Raw genomic sequence first — 18,266 nt, 5'->3', positions numbered from 1 at the left:
TTGGATGCTTTTTAAAGTAGGTATTCATAATGACCTGATTATTCATCTTGCACCATTCTACCCATTTCTCACCTCTTTCATTTCTTTCCCCAGTCCAAATTTCCCAATGGTATTTCCATCAGCACCTTGTCCTACTTTAGCATTTAGATCTCCCATGACAATAACAATATCTTGAGATTTGCATCCATTCTTTGCTTGTTCAAGCTCTTCATAGAATTTATCTATATCCTCATTTGTTCCATCTATAACTACAATATAGGCATATTAAAATTTAAATTGTCCTATTCAAGCCTAAGATTGAATCATTGTGGAGGATTTCTTACTCGTGTGGGATAACATCTTTTCTGACAAGGGAGATCAATCTCCCTTGGCTGCAGAACAATCTCAGGTTCTGGGGCGTCCTCCTTAGTGGTTGTAGGAGTTGACTCTGGGACTGTAGGAAGTGGTTCTATCAGCTCTGGGTACCTTTATTCTTCACTGGATAATGAGGATCACAACATGTGAATACAGTGTCTGATGTCACCATTGCTTTTACCTTTTGAAAAGCCACCTCACATCACCTTGTCCAAGAAGAACCCCAATACCATTAGGACCATTGTGAAGTTCCCCGATTCCCACCATGTCAATAATAGAATCATCCCCTTACCCACCTAACTCTTGTCCACACTTGCTCGCTGACCACCAGCTGCTGAACTGCATGCAGTCAATAATTTCGCTGACAGCAGCTGACTTGAAAGATTAGCTTTATTTGTCACACGTACATCAAAACACTGAAGCATACAGAGAAACCTTGTGAAGATTATGTTGAGCATCCCACATGTGTTACCATGCTTTCAGTGCCAACAGAGCATGTCCACACTCACTGACTTTAACCGTATTTCTTTGGAATGTGGGAGGAAACTGGAACACTTGGAGGAAACCATCACGGTTATGGGGAGAGTATGCAAAGTCCTTACAGACAGTGGCTGGAATTGAGCTCCGATCTTACAGCTAGCACTGTAATCGTGTTATGTTAACTGCTATGCTAGTGTGATGGCCCGTTCTTCCATAGTCTTGTTTGTGTCACCACATGTGGCTTTCAAATATACTAATTTGTACCTAAAATGATAGAACCAATAAACATTTAACTACTTCTCAGTGTTTCCTTCTTGCTAGTAGAGAAGAATGTTGACAACAACTGCAGGAGATCCAAGAATCCCAAAGTGTTAAGAGAAGCTTTGCTATCCATTGGAAACATTTGCATTATTGTTAACTGAATCAAGGAGGGGTCAACTTTGACATTGACAGGCATTGTGGCTAGCCAATGATAGGTGGGGTAGAAAGATTACTGGAGGCATTAGTGGCTAATGCACCTACAGAGTCTTTTACAATTATCACTGGCACATTATTACAAGCTGAAATTGTCTCCATATTGCTCACAGGAGTAATTTTCAAATGATGCTTTGCTAATTACTGTAAGTTGACATGATATATTTCACACAGCGGTCACAATATTTCCCCAGTAAGTTTGTCACGTTTGTGCCTTTGACCCACATCCACCAAAAATTTTTTTGGATTTTTACAATATCTTGGACTTGGGGCAGAAGAAATTAATTCTCATCTCATCAATCTGTTCTAGATTTAACTGGGAACAAGAATATTGCACGTCAGTACCTCAAGTTTTTAATTTCACATGAAGATCTTTCTGAACTATCATTTAAACATAATGGAACACAAGAACAAAATGTTCAGTTTGAGAATTAATTAAATATTTTTTTCACCTGTTACATAACATAATTATTGTTTTTATTTATTTCAATTCACATTAATACACTTCTCAAAAAATTAAATACCTTCCCTGATTATACCTGAATTTCTCTAGAATGAGATATAACAAATTTATTCAAAGGATCAGTTAACAAAATACAGATTATCTTACTTTCTGAAAATTAAGTACATTTTCCAATTCTTTCATAACCATTACCTTGATATCTTCCTTATTAAAATTCCTTGGAATATTATTAAATTATTTGCTTTGTTCTAATGAACTAGGTTAAAATCTCATTCAGTTGGCTGAATCTTCTATGAGCCAAAATCTTGGTAAAGAAGTTCACATTGAAAAGGATTCACTAATAGAAACTCTGATCCTGTTATAGGGTATTTATAAGTGGGTGGTAAATAGTGAGCTGGACACATTATTGACAGCAGGGGCTGAATTACGTTGGTTGGATTATGGCAATAACTTGAATTTGAGGCAGAAGATCTCCTCAATCTTTTCTAGATTTTAATTGTAACAAGAGCAGTACTGAACTTCAATACCTCAAGTTTTTTTTTGTTATTTTCATATGAAGATTCATTTTATCTCTATTTAAACACAAAGGACTATTATAACACACAATGTTCACTGAGAGAAGTAATGACATGTTATTTCACCTCGTTACATAACATCATATTTGTTTTTTATTAACTTCAGTTCACATTAATACACTTCTCAAAAATATATTAGTTGTTCTAATGGAATGCAAAAAAAAATCTTTCTGCTTCTGATCTGGGAAAGCAGTGATATCATATTACATCGCTAGAATATGAAGGTAGGAAGAAATGTTCATCAGGACAGCAGAAACATGAACAGTTGAGAAGATCAATCATAAACAAGAGAAAATTTGCAGATACTGGAAATCCAAGTAACACACACAGGAACTCAGAGGAACTCAGCAGGCTGGATAGCATCTATGGAAAAGAGTACAGTTGACATCTCAGGCTGCCCCTTCTTCAGGACTGGAGTAAAAAAGGCTGAGGTGTCAGAGGAAGAAGGTGGGAGAGGGGAGGAAGTAACACAAGGTGATAAGTGAAACCGGGAGGGTGGTGAGGAGAGTCCAAAAGTTCTATCCAATTCTATTGTATTCTGAACTCAAATTCATGGAGACACTTTCTTTTTTATTACATCAGATATCAAGTATTTGTCCAATTTAAGTTTTGTTTTGTGTGGATCATTCTTTGCATTCATTAGTTTTATATGCAAGTACTTCTGTTTATTTTTAGTTGAGCACTTGTCAGAAAAATCAAGTTTAACGAAGAAATATGTAACTTTTTGAAAAGCAGTTGCAGATGACATTCATGCAATAGTTTTACTTATTTGTCATTCGTTGTCAAAGTCAAGTATATTGTCATATGCACAAGTATATGTATGCAACGAAAAACATACCTATTACCTACACCATTTTTTTAAACTAATCACCTATTGTATCTAGCATCATAGGTACATGGCATCAAATAAGAAATTTACAAGAAGGTGTAAATTAAATTGTAAATAATTGCGAATAAATTTACAAAAAAAATTACAACAAATTGGGAAAAAATACAAAGTACATTTTAGTGCAAAGTGACCAAATTGGTCAATATATTGTAGAGATTAGGAGGTGGTTCAAGTGAAGTAGGTGTTCTTGAACTGTATGGTGTGGGACTTCCGGCTTCTGTACCTCCTGCCCGATGGTAGCTCTGAGAAGATGGCATGGCTCAGATGGAGGTGACCATTGATGATGGATGATGCATTTTTGAGGCCGAGCTTCCTGTAGACACCACCGATCATGGGGAGGGATGTACCCATATATTGGGCTGAGTCCACAAATCTCTGCAACTTTTTATGTTTCTGCACATTCAAATTGGTATGATGCAATCTGTCTGGACACTTCCAACAGTCCATCAGTCAAAGTTTATTAGGGTGTTTGGTGACAACCAACTAATATGAAAGTGAATATACTGAGATTCTCTTGCGTAAGTACCTTACCAAATCCAGTTCAATGTTAAATTAGCAGTTAGAACCTAGTAAATAACCATAAAAGAAACATTTTATGTATCTCAGGAGATTTATTCATCAATTTTATTGAGTAAATACACTATCAAGTTAAAGGCAGTTTGCTCTGTCTGCATCCAGCTCTCTCTCACCTGGTCCTGATGAAAGATCTCAACCTAAGACTTCAACTCTTTATTCCTCTCTATAGATGCCATCTGACCTGCTGAGCTCCTTCAGCCTTTTGTCTGTTTTACTCCCACACAAAATCCCAAACTGACTCAGAAACAGCTTTCTTTCAGAGACCCTCACACAGCAAGAGGCCTTTTACCACTCAGTGGCCCAGGTGTGTTGAAAATTCGGGAGAACTGCCTCTTTTTCTTTAGCCATTTTGAGGGCTGGATGAGGGACTGTTTGTTTGTTTGTTTATCTATTTATTGAGATACAGCATAGAGTAAGCCCTCCTGGCCTTTTGATCCACGCAGCCTAACCTAAAAAGGGACAATTTGCAATGACCAATTACCTTAGCAACCGGTACGATTTTGGACTGTGGGAGGAAACTGGAGCATCTGAGGAAACCCAGGTAGTCACAAGGAGAATGTACAAACTTCTTACAGGCAGTGTACCTTCTTCGGTGGTAACGTGGTTATTTACATCAACAGAATGATGATGCCCAAGGAATTCTACTGATCCATCCCCCCACCCCCCACCATCTGAAATGGAAGTAAGTATGGGAAAGTCGTGAAAGTCCCTCTGACCTGCATGTTATCAGGTCAGGTAACCTTGCCCAATGCCTCATGTGACTAATGATACTTTGTTAGTAGGTATTCTAATAATACTGCTCCTGGAGTGTCAGCCTAGGTAGAGATAAAAGAGAAGATTAGCTTCATTTGTCACAGATACATCAAAACATTGAAACATGCAGTGAAGTGCATTGTTTGCACCAAATCAAATCAGCAAGAATTGTGCTGCCAGCAGCCTGCAAGTGTTGCCATACATCCAACACCAACATAGCATGTCCATGACGTACTAACCCTAACCCGTATGTTTTTGGAATATAGGAGCAAAATGGAGCACCCAAAAGGAACCCACAACTCGATACGATTTTGGACTGTGGAAGGAAACCGGAGCAAACATCACCACACTTACAGTGCCAACATAGCAATGGCACAACATGTATATGCCTTTCGAATGTAGGAGGAAACTGGAGCACCCAAAGCAAGCCTACCAACTGCTACGATTTTGGACTGTCGGGGGAAATCTGAGCACCTGGAGGAAACCCACACGGTCACGGGGAGCATGTACAAACTCCTTACGGGCAGCTTGTCTTCTTCAGTAGTATCATGTGGTTACAGTATTTGTGCAAACAGAGTTATGATGCCCATAAAAACTCCTTACTGACCGGAACTGAGTCCCAAACAGTGATCAGTGACGCCATGTAGCGATTGCAATAATCGCTATGCTATGGTGCCGCCCCTAATTCTTTTCTGCTGAAGTTTCTAGAGTGTGATTTGGACCCACAATCTTCTGACTTAACACAAGAGAGAGTCACCCTCCGAGCCAAAGCTGAAATTTAAACTGTTGCGAAATACTTTATCACAAATGTATTTTTGATAGCAGGCTTGCACTTATCTATGATTAAGTACTTAAAATAGTAGAAAGACAGGATGTAAAAGGAATTTTCCAACTCTCCACAGAATCTACTATTGCTATTATTTCACATTTAAAGATATCTTTATAGCTACAACGTAATCTACAACCAATCCAGAATTTTACTATAAAGCTGGCTAATTCTTGATTGCTTGTCAGTAAAACCATCAGTTAATGGATACATGAAAAACTCATTACATCCAGTAACAGAATAATTAAATGGAATTAAAGGGGCAGATAAGTGATGGTAAAGTGGACATAAAATGTGAAATGCAATGTATCCAGTTTAAAAAAAAAACTGCCATAAATCCTTTTAAAATGGATTTCCAGGAAAAAGGCATTGCTTACGAACCATGCTAAATATGGCCCAGATTTTCAGTTTCTTGTGGATCTTAGTCTATTGCGACTTTGTGAAGATGCTTCTGTCCAATGTCAAATACTGTCAGAGATTAAAATTCGAGGCATTAATCTCCAAGTTTGCATTTCACTGAAGGTTTATTTTAGAATAAACCTGCAATAAATAAATAGCTTAGTTGTGATTTTTAGGAGTGTCAATTTTTTTTGAGATTTATCATCAGGTCTGTGCAGAATCTCTCAGCATAAAAGCATAAGATATAGGAACAGGGTTAGGTCATTAGGCCCATTAAGTCTGCTCTGCCATTTCACCATGGCTGAACCAATTTTCCTCTCAGTCCCAATCTCCTGCCTTCTGCCCATATCCCTTCATGCCCTGACCAATCAATAATCCAGTAACCTCTGCCTTAAATATACATGAACAGCTGCCTGTGGCAAAGAATTCCACAGATTCACCACTCTTTGTCTAAAGAAATTCCTCCTCATCTCTGTTCTAAAAGGATGTCCCTCTATTCTGATGCTGTATCCTTTGGTATTAGACTCTCCCACCAGAGGAAACATCCTCTCCACATCCAATCTACAAAGGCCTTTCACCATTCGTTAAGTTTCAATGAGGTCACCCCTCATTCATCTGGTGAATACAGGCCCAGCGTCATCAGATGCTCTTTATATGACAGGGCATTAAATCCTGGAATCATTTCCGTGAACCTCCTTTGATCCCTCTCCAGTTTCAGCACATCCTTTCTAAGATGAGGGGCCTAAAACTGATCACAATACTCCAAATGAGACCTCACTAGTGCCTTATAAACTCTCAACATTATATCCTTGCTCTTATATTCTAAACCTCTTGAAACGAATGCTAACATCACATTTGCCTTCCTCACCACAGATTCAACCTGTAAATTAACCTTCAGGGAATCCTGTACAAGGACTCCCAAGACCCTTTGTATCTCAGTTTTTTGGATTTTCTCTTCACTGAGAAATTAGTCAACCCTTTCATTTCTTCTTCCAAAGTGCATGACAATACATTTCCCGACACAGTATTCTATCTTCCATTTCTTTGCCCATTCTCCCAATCTTTGCAACTCCTTCTGTAGCATCTTTACTTCCTCAAAACTACCTGCCCCTCCACCTATCTTCATGTTGTCTGCAAACTTTTCAACAAAGCCATAAATTAAATCATTCAAATCAGTGGCATATAATGTAAAAAGAATCGGTCCCAACACAGACACCTATGGAACACCACTAGTCATCGGCAGCCAGTCACAAAAAGTTCCCTTTATTCCCACTCTTTCCCACTACTTTATCCATGCTTGAATCTTTCCTGTAATATCATGGGCTCATAGCCTGTTAAGCAGTTTCACGTATGGCACTTTGTCAAAGGCTTTCTGAAAATTCAAGTACACAACATTAACTGATACACCTTTGTCTATCCTGCTTGCTACTTCTTCAAAGAAATCCAACAGATTTTTCAGGCATGATTCATCCTTGAAGAAACCATGCTGACTACAGCCTGTTTCATTATGTGCCTCGGAATACCCTGAGACTCCATCCTTAATGATTGACTCCAGCATCTTCCCAACCCCTGAGGTCAGACAAGTTGGCCTATAGTTTCCTTTCTTCTGCCTCTCTCCCTTCTTGAAGTGTGGAGTGACATTTGCAATTTTCTAGCCTTCCAAAACTATTCTAGTATCTAGTGATTCTTGAAAGATTATTACTAATGCCTCCATGATTTCTTCAGCCACCTCTTTCAGATCTCTGGGGTGTTCACTATCTGACCTTTCACACCTTTAAGTTTTCCAAACATCTTCCCTCTAGTTATGGTGACCTCACATACTTCATGCTCCCTGACACCTAGAACTTCCTCCGTACTGTTAGTGTCTTCCACAGTGAAGACTGATGCAAAATATTTATTCTGTTCATTTGCTATCTCATTGTCCTCCATTTCTACCTCTCCAGCATCATTTTCCAACATTTTCCGATATCCACTTTCACCTCTCTTTTACGTTTTATGTATCTAAAGAAACTTTTGGTATCCTCTTTAATATTATTAGCTAGATAGCTTACTTTGGTATTCTATCTTTATCTTCTTGATGATTTGTTATTTGCCTTCTGTAGGTTTTTAAAAGTTTCCCAATCCTCTAACTTCCCATTAATCTTTACTCTATTATATGCACTCTTTTTGGCTTTTATGTTGGTTTTGACTTCTATTGTTAGCCTTGGTTGTGTCATCTTTCCTTTAGAATACTCTTCCACTTTGAGATGTATATATCCTGTGGCTTCCAAATTGCATGAGGAAGTCTAGATCTTTTAGGTCTTTATTCTTTGGTGCGTAGAAGGTTGAGGGGGGACTTGATAGACGTATTTAAAATTATGAGGGGGATAGATAGAGTTGACGTGGATAGGCTTTTTCCATTGAGAGTGGGGGAGATTCAAACAGGAGAACATGAGTTGAGAGTTAAAGGGCAAAAGTTCAGGGGTAACATGAAGGGGAACTTCTTTACTCAGAGAGTGGCAGCTGTGTGGAACGAGTTTCCAGCAGAAGTGGTTGAGGCAGGTTCGATGTTGTCGTTTAAAGTAAATTGGATAGATATATGGACAGGAAAGGAATGGAGGGTTATGGGCTGAGTGCAGGTCGGTGGGACTAGGTGAGAGTAAGAGTTCGGCACGGACTAGAAGGGCCAAGATGGCCTGTTTCCGTGCTGTAATTGTTATATGGTTATATGGTTATAAGTTCTAGCCATTGCTGCTCTTCCAACATCCCCGCCAGAGTTATTAACTGCTCAATTCTGGCCAACTCCGCTTTCATGCCTCTGTAATTCTCTTTACTCCACTGTAATATTTAGCTTCCCTTCTCAAATTTCAGGGTGAATTTGATCATATTATGATCACTTCAAGGTTCTTATACTTATGGTCTGTAATCAATTTTGGTTCATTGCACAAAACCCAATCCAGAAGAGCTGATCCTCAAATGGGCTCAACTACGAGCTGCTCTAACAAGCCATCTCATCGACACCCTAGAAATTCCTCCTCCTGTAATCCGGCACCAGCTACCTCCATATCAAAGTCCCCTATGACTATTCTAACAAATGTCAGTAACTTCTACTTTTGTTGCAAACTTTGAAACGCCTTGAATGTTTTAACAAATGGCAAAGGAAGGGACAAGTTTTTCCATTTGTCCAAAGACTCCAGGAGACGTTTTTGATCAGGGTTATTTTTAATGCTCTGATGTGAGCCACATCAGAGTGCCTTTGAGTGCCCTGTCACTGTGTGGAGCTCACCATTAAGCTCCAGGCCATCTGTGTCAGTGAAATTGATCTTTTTGTTTCAAAGTAGACAAGTTCAAGAAAATGGGAATGAAAAAGATGAGGATCCAATCAGGAGGAACTTAGCAGATCAGGCAGCATTTTTAGACACAAATGGAGGGTCAACGTTTTGAGCCCTCCAGCATTTTGAGTGTATACTCAGTCAGGACCTAAGGACTGTCATGTACTGTGTACTTTAATTATTTAGCTTTGATAGTTCAATAGGTATATGAATAATTCTGCTTACTGATGTAGAACATTAATGATTTTTTTCAGTCTCATGTGCATGTTCTACAATATCTCAACTGATGCCTTCCACTGCCTATTAATACTGCTCCACCTCCCCCCTCCAAAATATGGTTCAATTTATGCAAATTTCAACCCATACTGTTTGTACAATATTTACTTAGTACGAGTATGCATTAAATAAAAGTGACATCGCAGCTGTGAAATCTATGATTGATTACAGGTTTCCAGCTAGTCTGCTCCCAAGTGGATTCAATGAAAAAATGAAACAAAATGGATTTAATTATTCATGATAAATGGAAGGAAAGGGCAATCGAGTGGGAAGGTAGTGTGGGTTTGTACAGGTTATATACAAGCTGGGAACTTAAATTGCCTTTTGGTGCCGGAATGCATGGCAACACTTGCGGACTACCCCCACAACATCCTCGGGTGTATAGATTGTAACACAATTGATACACTTCACTGTATGCTTTGATATACATATGACAAATAAACTTGAATATTGGAATTACGATTCTTGGGAATTGCCATGATGTAGATCTGAGCAGGTTTGAGTCGTGATTTTTGCATTAGAGGAGCTAGATTTAAAATTAGAATACATTTTCCTATAAGTTAATGGATTTGCAATATGAAATACAATTGACGATGTGTTCAAAATGCATTTTTTAAAAATAGAATAAATAACTTGGAAGGCAGTTTAGTGTAGCAGTTAGCATAATGCAATTACAGGACCAGCGATTTGGGTTCAATTCCACCACCCTGTATAAGGGGTTTGTATGCAGTCCCTGTGACTCTGTGAGTTTCCTCCAGATGCTCTGGTTTCCTCCCACATTTCAGAGGCATATGGGTTGGTAAATGAATTGGTCACATGAGTATAATTGGGTGGTGCGACCTTGTGGGCCGGTAAGACCCTTTACCATGCGGCAACTCTAAATAAATAAATAACCCTCGAAATTTGCAGACTTCCATGAAACATAAGTGGGCAAATTTCGGTGAATGCCTTTCTCTGTTTCTGTGATATATCGTGGCTTCTCTGGGTAATTAAAGCACCTGCTGACAAAATAGTTAAAATTTTATATAGTTAGACCATAAGACATAGGAGCAGAATTAGGCCACCTGGCCCATCGATTCTGCTCTGCCATTCAATCATGGCTGATCCTTTTTTTGTCTCCTCCTCAACTCCAGTTCTTGGCCTTCTCCCTGTAACCTTTGATGCTATGTCCAATCAAGAACCTATCAATCTCTGCCTTAAATACACCCAACGAACTGGCCTCCACAGCTGCATGTGGCAACAAATTCCACAAATTCACCACCCTTTGGCTAAAGAAATTTCCCTGCATCTCTGTTTTGAAAGGGTGCCCCTCTATCCTGAGGCTGTGCCCTCTTGTCTGAGATTCTCCCACCATGGGAAACATCCTTTCCACATCTACTCTGTCTAGGCCTTTCAACTTTCCAAAGGTTTCAATGAGATACCCCCTTATCCTTCTGAATTCCGGTGAGTACAGACCCAGAGTCATCAAACATTTCTGTAGTTGTACTGTAAAACAGACTATAATTTAATCAACACATATTTTATTATCTTATTACGTGTAAGAATCAGGTTTAATATCAGGAGTGTATGCTGTGAAATTTGTTGTTTTTGTGGTAGCTGTACAATGCAATACATAACAATAAAAAACTGAATTTCACAAGAAAATGTATATACATATTAAATAGTTATTTAAGTAGTGCAAAACAGTAGTGAGGTAGTGTTGTTGAGTTCAATGTCCATTCAGAAATCTGATGGTGGGGGGGGACAAACAGTTCCTGAATCATTGCATGCATTCCTCTATCTCCTTTTTGATGGTAGCAATGAGAATTGGGCATGTCCTGGATGACAGATGGAAGCAGGTTCCAAACACTGCTTTGTTGAATGGACACTTACTGTGTTGGTCTGTTGGAATAGATTCAATGAGCTGGACTTTACCCATGCACAACAGTGCATCTGAATGCCTGTAATTTATATTAGTTTGGGAAAAAAAGCAAGGATTGAAAATAAGATATAAATGAAACATTTTCTGTGTATTTGAATATTAACATTATTCCAGGTTTATTGAACTTGGGTTGGTGTTCCTTTTAAATTATTCTTGAAAAGATGCAAATTGTTTGATTGTGCAAGAATTCCACACATCCCAACTTAAATCCAATTGTTATCATGAAGCAGTTATTGCTTTTGATTGCGCCCACAGCTTAGGTATACTTAGGCTTTAAATTAACTTTTTTATTTGAGAGAAGATAGAATTCATATTTATTTGTGACAAGGGCTATTTGATTGCTGAGCGATTAAGGGACTGTGTTTCTGATCTTTTTCCCTATAGGAATAAGTTCAAGTTCAAACCTAGTTATCATTCAGTTATCCATGAATGTAGTCAAACAAAACACTGTTCCTCTGGGGCCAAGATTTAAAGCACATTGCCAACAGGACACAACGCAATGCACATAGCACATCCTGGGCAAAATAGATATAAAAATGCATGTCACCTTTGGGATATTAGTTGAAGTACTTGAATATTCTTTGGTTCAAGTATATAAATTTAGGATTGACTTTGTGAATCTTTTGAGTCATTGATTAGTAAAGCTAAATTTAATTAAAAACATTTTCACATATTTTCTTCTTACTTAAATGTTCAAAACTGATAAAAAATGCCTGGCATTTAATTAAACCATGAATTCTGTTGTTTAAAAAAAGTAAGTAAATCACATAAATTTGATTTTATGTGCTTTGACATTGATCCTTGCTAATTGAGATTGCTGATGAAGAAACCAAACTTTCATCAAACAATCTGGTAGTGTTTGATCCAATCATATTTTGATCCCTTTTTATCTTTTATCTAGTAAGTCTGCAAAATTCAGTTGTTAATAAATTTGAAATTGCCAAAGACCTGTTGCCCACCTTTCAGCTATATTCATCCAAAACCTCGGAGTTTGCTGACTTGGGTTAAGCATTATCTTGCTTTTAAACATATTTCTACCGTTTTTCAAATGATTCCATGTTCTGGCCAATCTCAATCTCCAGTTTACTCCTTCTCTAAGTGTCCGAGATACCTGCAGTCTTTTAATTCTGGCTTCTTGATCATCCTGAGATTTAATTTCTCTATGCCTTCAGCTGTCAAGGCACAATTCTCTCATATTCTCTTTACGAATCTTGCTGCTTCTTTCCTTCTGACGTTTAGACTCTTTGTGACACACATTGCAAGTGTTTGGTCTTTTCCTCTCTCGGAGTCAAGAGTCAAATTCACTTAGTTGGCTCTCTTTGAATGGCCTCACTTATGGAATATTGGATGATAAGCTAAGAAATGTTGCAAGTTCCCCTAGCTCCTGCCTGAAAAAAAATGATTGGGGCAAAATCGTTCATGGTCAATAAAAATCAATAAGACTATAAATGCAGGAGAGTGGTGTATCTGTGGAATTCTTTGCCACAGGTAGCTGTGGAGGCCAACTCTTTATGTATATTTAAGACATATTCTTGACTGGTCATGGCATGAAGGGATACAAGGGAGAAGGCAGGAGATTGGGACTGAGAGGAAAATTAGATCCAACATGATGAAATGGTGGAGCAGACTCAATGGGACAAATGGCCTAATTCTGCTACTATATCATATGGTTTTATGCCCACTGGCTTCAACCAGTGTGCATAGCTAACACATGTTACTGTGGGACAAGTATGAGCAAATTCCTGCATAGATTTTATTCAATTGTTCCACGTGGCACAATCTAATCAAATGCAATTATTTTACTAATGTGGTGGGAGCACTCATAAATTCTGAGTGGAGTGGAGTGCGGTGAGCAAATGATTCTTGTGTTGATTTGTAAATTAACCGCTCGTGTCAAAGACTATAAACCTCAGGTTTTTCTCTGCTCCCTATACTCCTATATTTCCTATATACTCCTATATACTCCTTTATTTCAGTGTTTCACTTGCACCCTGTTTCAGGATTAATTTCTCAGCGATGATGCGTATACGTAGAAGTGGTATATCACTGGCTGAATTTTACTCACTTGCTGCTTGTACTTCCGTTCCAGCACACTTCCCTTGCCTTCAAATTCCGAATCTCTCTGCAATGTTGTTTGTGCATCAGCTTTGTAGATAGTGGGAAACTCTAGGACCAGAAGGCACAGCCTCAGAATACAAGGACTTACATTTAGAACTGAGATGAGGAGGAATTTCTTTAGCCTGAGTTTGGTAAGTCTGTGGAATTCACTGCCACAGGTTGCTGTGGAGTACAAGTCATCGGGTATATGTAAAGCAAAGGTTGAAAGGTTCCTGATTGGTAAAGGTGTCAAAGGCTACAGGAAGAAGGCAGAAGAATGGAGTTGAGAAGGATAATAAATCAGCCATGATGGAATTTTGGAGCAAACTTTATGGGCTGAATGGCTTAATTCTACTCCTATGTCTTATGCTCTTATCAAATAACTTACAAATACACTCTGTGGCTACTTTATGAGGTTCTTCCCGTACTTAAAAAATGTGGCCAATGTGTGTAAGTTTGTGGTCTTCTGTTGCTGTAGCCCATCCGCTAGAAGGTTTGATGTGTTGTGCGTTCAGAGATGCTCACTGTTGTAACGTGTGGTTATTTGAGCTATTGTCACCTTCTTGTCAGTTTGAACCCGCTCGGTCTGGTCATTTTCCTCTGACCTCTCTCATTAACAAAGCATTTTAGCCCACAGAACTGCTGTTCACTGGATGTCTTTTTTTTTCTGTTTTACACACCATTCTCTGCAAACTTTGGAGATTGTTGTGTGTGAAAATCCCAGATCAGCATTTTCTGAGATACTAAAACTAATCCATCTGGCACCCACAATCATTCCACGATCAAAGTTACTTAGTAATTTCTTCCCCATTCTGCTGTTTGGTCTGTGCAACATCTAAACCTCTTGACCACGTCTGCATGCTTTTATGCATTGAGTTGCTGCCACATGATTGGCTGATGGGCTATTTGCAGTAATGAGCAGGGTACAGTACATAATAAAATGTCCATGAGTGTAGGTAAATGGCTGAATGAATCAGTTGTAGTTATGAGAACTGAATATGTTTGGACTCCTTCCACTTTTGTGCTTATATTCTGTTATATTCTGTGCTTTCACTCATTACTTTTGTTGCTGTTTGTGCCATTTGTTTTTGATTTTGATGTTTATTATTTGAAGAGGATCCATGGTGTTCTTTGTGTCATGACTGTCTGTGGGGAAGAGGAATCTCAGGGTTGTATACTGCATACATACTTTGATAATAAATGTACTTCGAATCTTTGAATTTGTCTTTAAAGAATTGCTCTTATTTTTAACATTTATTTGAAGATTAATCTCCTGCTTTCACCCGCAGCCCCTCCCCACCCCTTGTTTCCTATCATTTTGATGTTGACACAGGAGTACGTTGATAAAGAAATGAATGGAGAAACTTGGCTGTAAATAACCAAGACATTTCCATTTTGTTTTCTTGCAGGTTGTCAGGAATGAACCTCCCTCCACCCATTATCAGCAACAAGAACTGGCTGAGGCTGCACTTTATATCAGACAATAACCACAGGCACCGGGGTTTCAGTGCTCAGTACCAAGGTAACTTTATATTGGGAATCGATGCTCAGCTTCAGTAGATGATTTTGTTCAGTTACTAAAACAGAGAACTGCATCTGTAAGCTTTCAGTCATAACGTAGCTCTATGGAATTCGTTTAAAACAACAAGATTTAAAATGGAGTATGTCCATACGTATTCAAAATGCCAAAATAGTAATTATAACATAATAGGCCTCAAAGTGCAAACTCAACCTTGTTAGTGAAAGCTCTTGCCTGTTTTCCTTGGTTCTGCCACTTGTATTATGATAGATCTTGCAAATTTATAATCACTCTAATGATCTTACAAGCCATGCAGGGATTTCCTGACTCCTGCTGAAATCATTTAATGAATCATTAATTTCTTCTAACTCCTTATAAAGTGTCACAGAGAGGGGAGAAACATTCCTCTTGTTAATCCAGAGTAAATTCTATTCATAATAACTTAGTTGATTTTTTAAAATCATAACAACGGCAAAAAAGTTGCATATGAAGCATATTTTTTGAGAGATATCCTAAACCATCTTTCTAAGGTTCTTCCTGGTTTACATCACTTAAATTCATCTGGATGGGACCAATCTCAAGCATTCAATCCACTAGGTTCTGTATTTCTTAACTACCGGACGGAAAGAACACTTCTTAAAAGTTCATTTAGTGTCTTTGAGCTGTTTTGTGTTGCTGTTTGCATACGTAAATAAGAAGTAAACCCATCAAGAGCAAATCATTAATTGAAGGCAGCAACTCTCAATGAAATAGAAGCATTTGCTGCAATAATGTATCAAACACAAACCGCAATGTATAATCTGTTCTTAAAATTACCGTTTTACTTTCCTGTGATTGTTTTACTATTGTATTTTATGCATTGTAAACACTTTGTACTACCTACTGGTGAGACCATACAAAACCATAAAGAATAATATTGCATTCTGAATCTTTTATTGTTAGAAGCATTAGTGAAGGTATACATATCAAATATTCCTGGAAGGTCTTAATCTTAATCAGATCTTTCAAGGGATCTATCCCTGGTTCAGGAGAAGAAGAAAATGAAGACAGCTCTGTCTTGGAAATCAAATCCACCTGAGTTCAAGTCAAGTTAATAAAAGACAATGCATGGAAAAATCACAAGTAATGGAAATCTTCCCAAGACTTTGATCCTACCGTCAACAAAGTCAGAGTCACTGCATTCAGCATGGAAATAGGCTTGAGTCCACAATGTCAAAGCCATTTGCATTAATCCCATTATATGTTAATCCCCCACCATTTATCTGACCAACAACAAATCAGTTTAGATTTCTTAGGGAGGATGCAGAGACCTGTGCCTTTTGATCCTGAATTCAATACATTCCTACTAGAACATGTAGAATCTGAATTGTGGAACTGATCCACATCTGGGTAATTACATTCATAAACTTACTCAAGTGGAGATGATAATCCTCACTTTCTGCACTCAAATTATTTTCCAGTTTTATAAAATAAAAGTAAGTGTCTGCAAATGTTTTGGTCTGCACATTTGCTAAACCAATGTTCAAAAGAGAATATTGGGCATACCATTAGAACCAGTGTGTCCTCCAATTTTTTTTCAGCGCCATGGACCAACAATTGTTCGGAGCAGGAAGTTTTTGACACGGACTGGAAGCTACGCGGCACCTTAAATGAACATTATATAAAAGAAAATTCTATCTGCATGACAGCAAAGGCTACCTGCATGGGAGCAGTTTAGTACTGTGTGGCTGCACCCTCACAGAGTTTAGACGGAACAGTGATTAGAACCAACAGTATGTAGGCCTGGTCATAAAATGGTTGTAGAAGCTGGACCCCATTTACGAGTTTGTTAAAAAGAATAACAACCAACACATAAGCTCAATGTTTAGAGGTTAAAGAGATGAAAAGGATACGTCATACAGCTGATTGTGCATCAAAAAAAAAGATTCTTTACAGCCTTGGCAGTCTTGTATGGCCCAATGTTAATGAATGCCTGGCAGCTGATATGCAACGGTTATCATACGAGGAGTGTTTGAAGGCTCTGGGGCTGTACTCACTGGAATTCAGAAGAATGAAGGGGGATCTCACTGAAACTTATTAAATATTGAAAGGCCTTCTTTAGCCAGAGAGTGGTGAACATGTGGAATTTGTTGCCGCAGGTGGCCGTGTAGGCTAAGTCATTGGGTATATTCGAGTCAGGGATTGATGGATTCTTGATTAGTCATGGCATGAAGGGTTATCAGGAGAAGACAGGAGATTGAGGTTGAGAGGGAAAATGGATCTGCATGATGAAATAGTGGAGCAGACGCAATGGGCCAAATGGCATATTTCTACTTCAATATCTAATGGTCTTATGGTCTTATAGCCTGGTCAAAGAATAATTTATGAATTTCAAAGACCAGCCTCTTGAATGTAAGCATTTATTAAAGCATTACTCTGGCCCATGGGCTACTGATACTTTACACATGTGCCAGAGGGCATTCTTTCCAGCCATTTAGCTGACATCCCAAATGCGGATGGAAGAAAGTAGACTGTCCCAAGCATTTCTACATGACCAGGGAGACTGATAATCGCTGGTGGATTTGCCAATGCAGAGCAGATCTACCTTTGAAGGACCCATGCAATCTCAAATTTGGGGGAAAAAACATGGAAGTGTGTAATCATATAGAAAATGCAAGAGGAAAGTAAACAGTAAATGGCAGGACCCTTAGGCACTGGCGTACAGAGGGACCTTGAAGTGCAAGTCCACCAGTCCCTGCGGCTTGATAGTTTTGTGGTTAACGTAATACTTTACAGTGCCAGCAATTTAGGCTCAATTCCCATCACTGACTGTAAGGAACATTTGCATTCTTCCCATGACCACATGGTCGCACTGGTTTCGTCCTACATTTTGAAGATGTACTGCTGAGGGTTAGCACATTGTGGGCATGCCAAGCTGGTGCCAAAAGAACACATCACTTGCGGGCTGATGTAGCACATCCCTGGGCTGGTTTGGTCACTACACAAACAACGTATTTCACTGTATGTTTCAATGTACATGTGCCAAATAAAACTAATCTTTAAAAATGATGACACAAGTGGATAGGGTAATAAAGAAGGCATGCAACATGCTTACCTTCATCATTTTAGGGCACTGTGTATATAAACCGGGAAATTGGATTGCAGTTGTTGAAAACTTCGTTGAGTCCACATTTGGAGCATTATCTGTAATTCTTGGAGAAGGGTATTGGAGGCTTTGGGGAATGTGCAGAAGAAATTTACCAAAATTGGAATGTATTAGTCATAAGGAAAAGTTGGACTGACTTTGATTGTTTTCTCTGAAGTGTCAGAGGCTGAGGAGTGACCAGACGTAAGCATATCTAATTATGAGAGGC

The 18,266-nt window shown here is 38.6% G+C and overlaps 1 protein-coding gene across 1 annotated transcript in view; it reads left to right on the top strand.

The window, feature by feature from the left end:
* Positions 1 to 18,266, top strand: part of csmd3b (CUB and Sushi multiple domains 3b) — a 2,345,756-nt gene that overhangs the window by 1,405,547 nt on the left and 921,943 nt on the right. The window contains exon 6 of the mRNA XM_063066157.1: positions 14,804 to 14,916. Coding sequence (XP_062922227.1) covers positions 14,804 to 14,916 — 113 coding nt within the window. The remainder of the gene's footprint in view (positions 1 to 14,803; positions 14,917 to 18,266) is intronic.

This window comes from Mobula hypostoma, chromosome 1 (assembly GCF_963921235.1).
Source record: "Mobula hypostoma chromosome 1, sMobHyp1.1, whole genome shotgun sequence".
Lineage (NCBI taxonomy): Eukaryota > Metazoa > Chordata > Chondrichthyes > Myliobatiformes > Myliobatidae > Mobula > Mobula hypostoma.
Note: the sequence above shows the minus strand (reverse complement) of the source record. Positions and strands in the feature narration are given on the sequence as shown.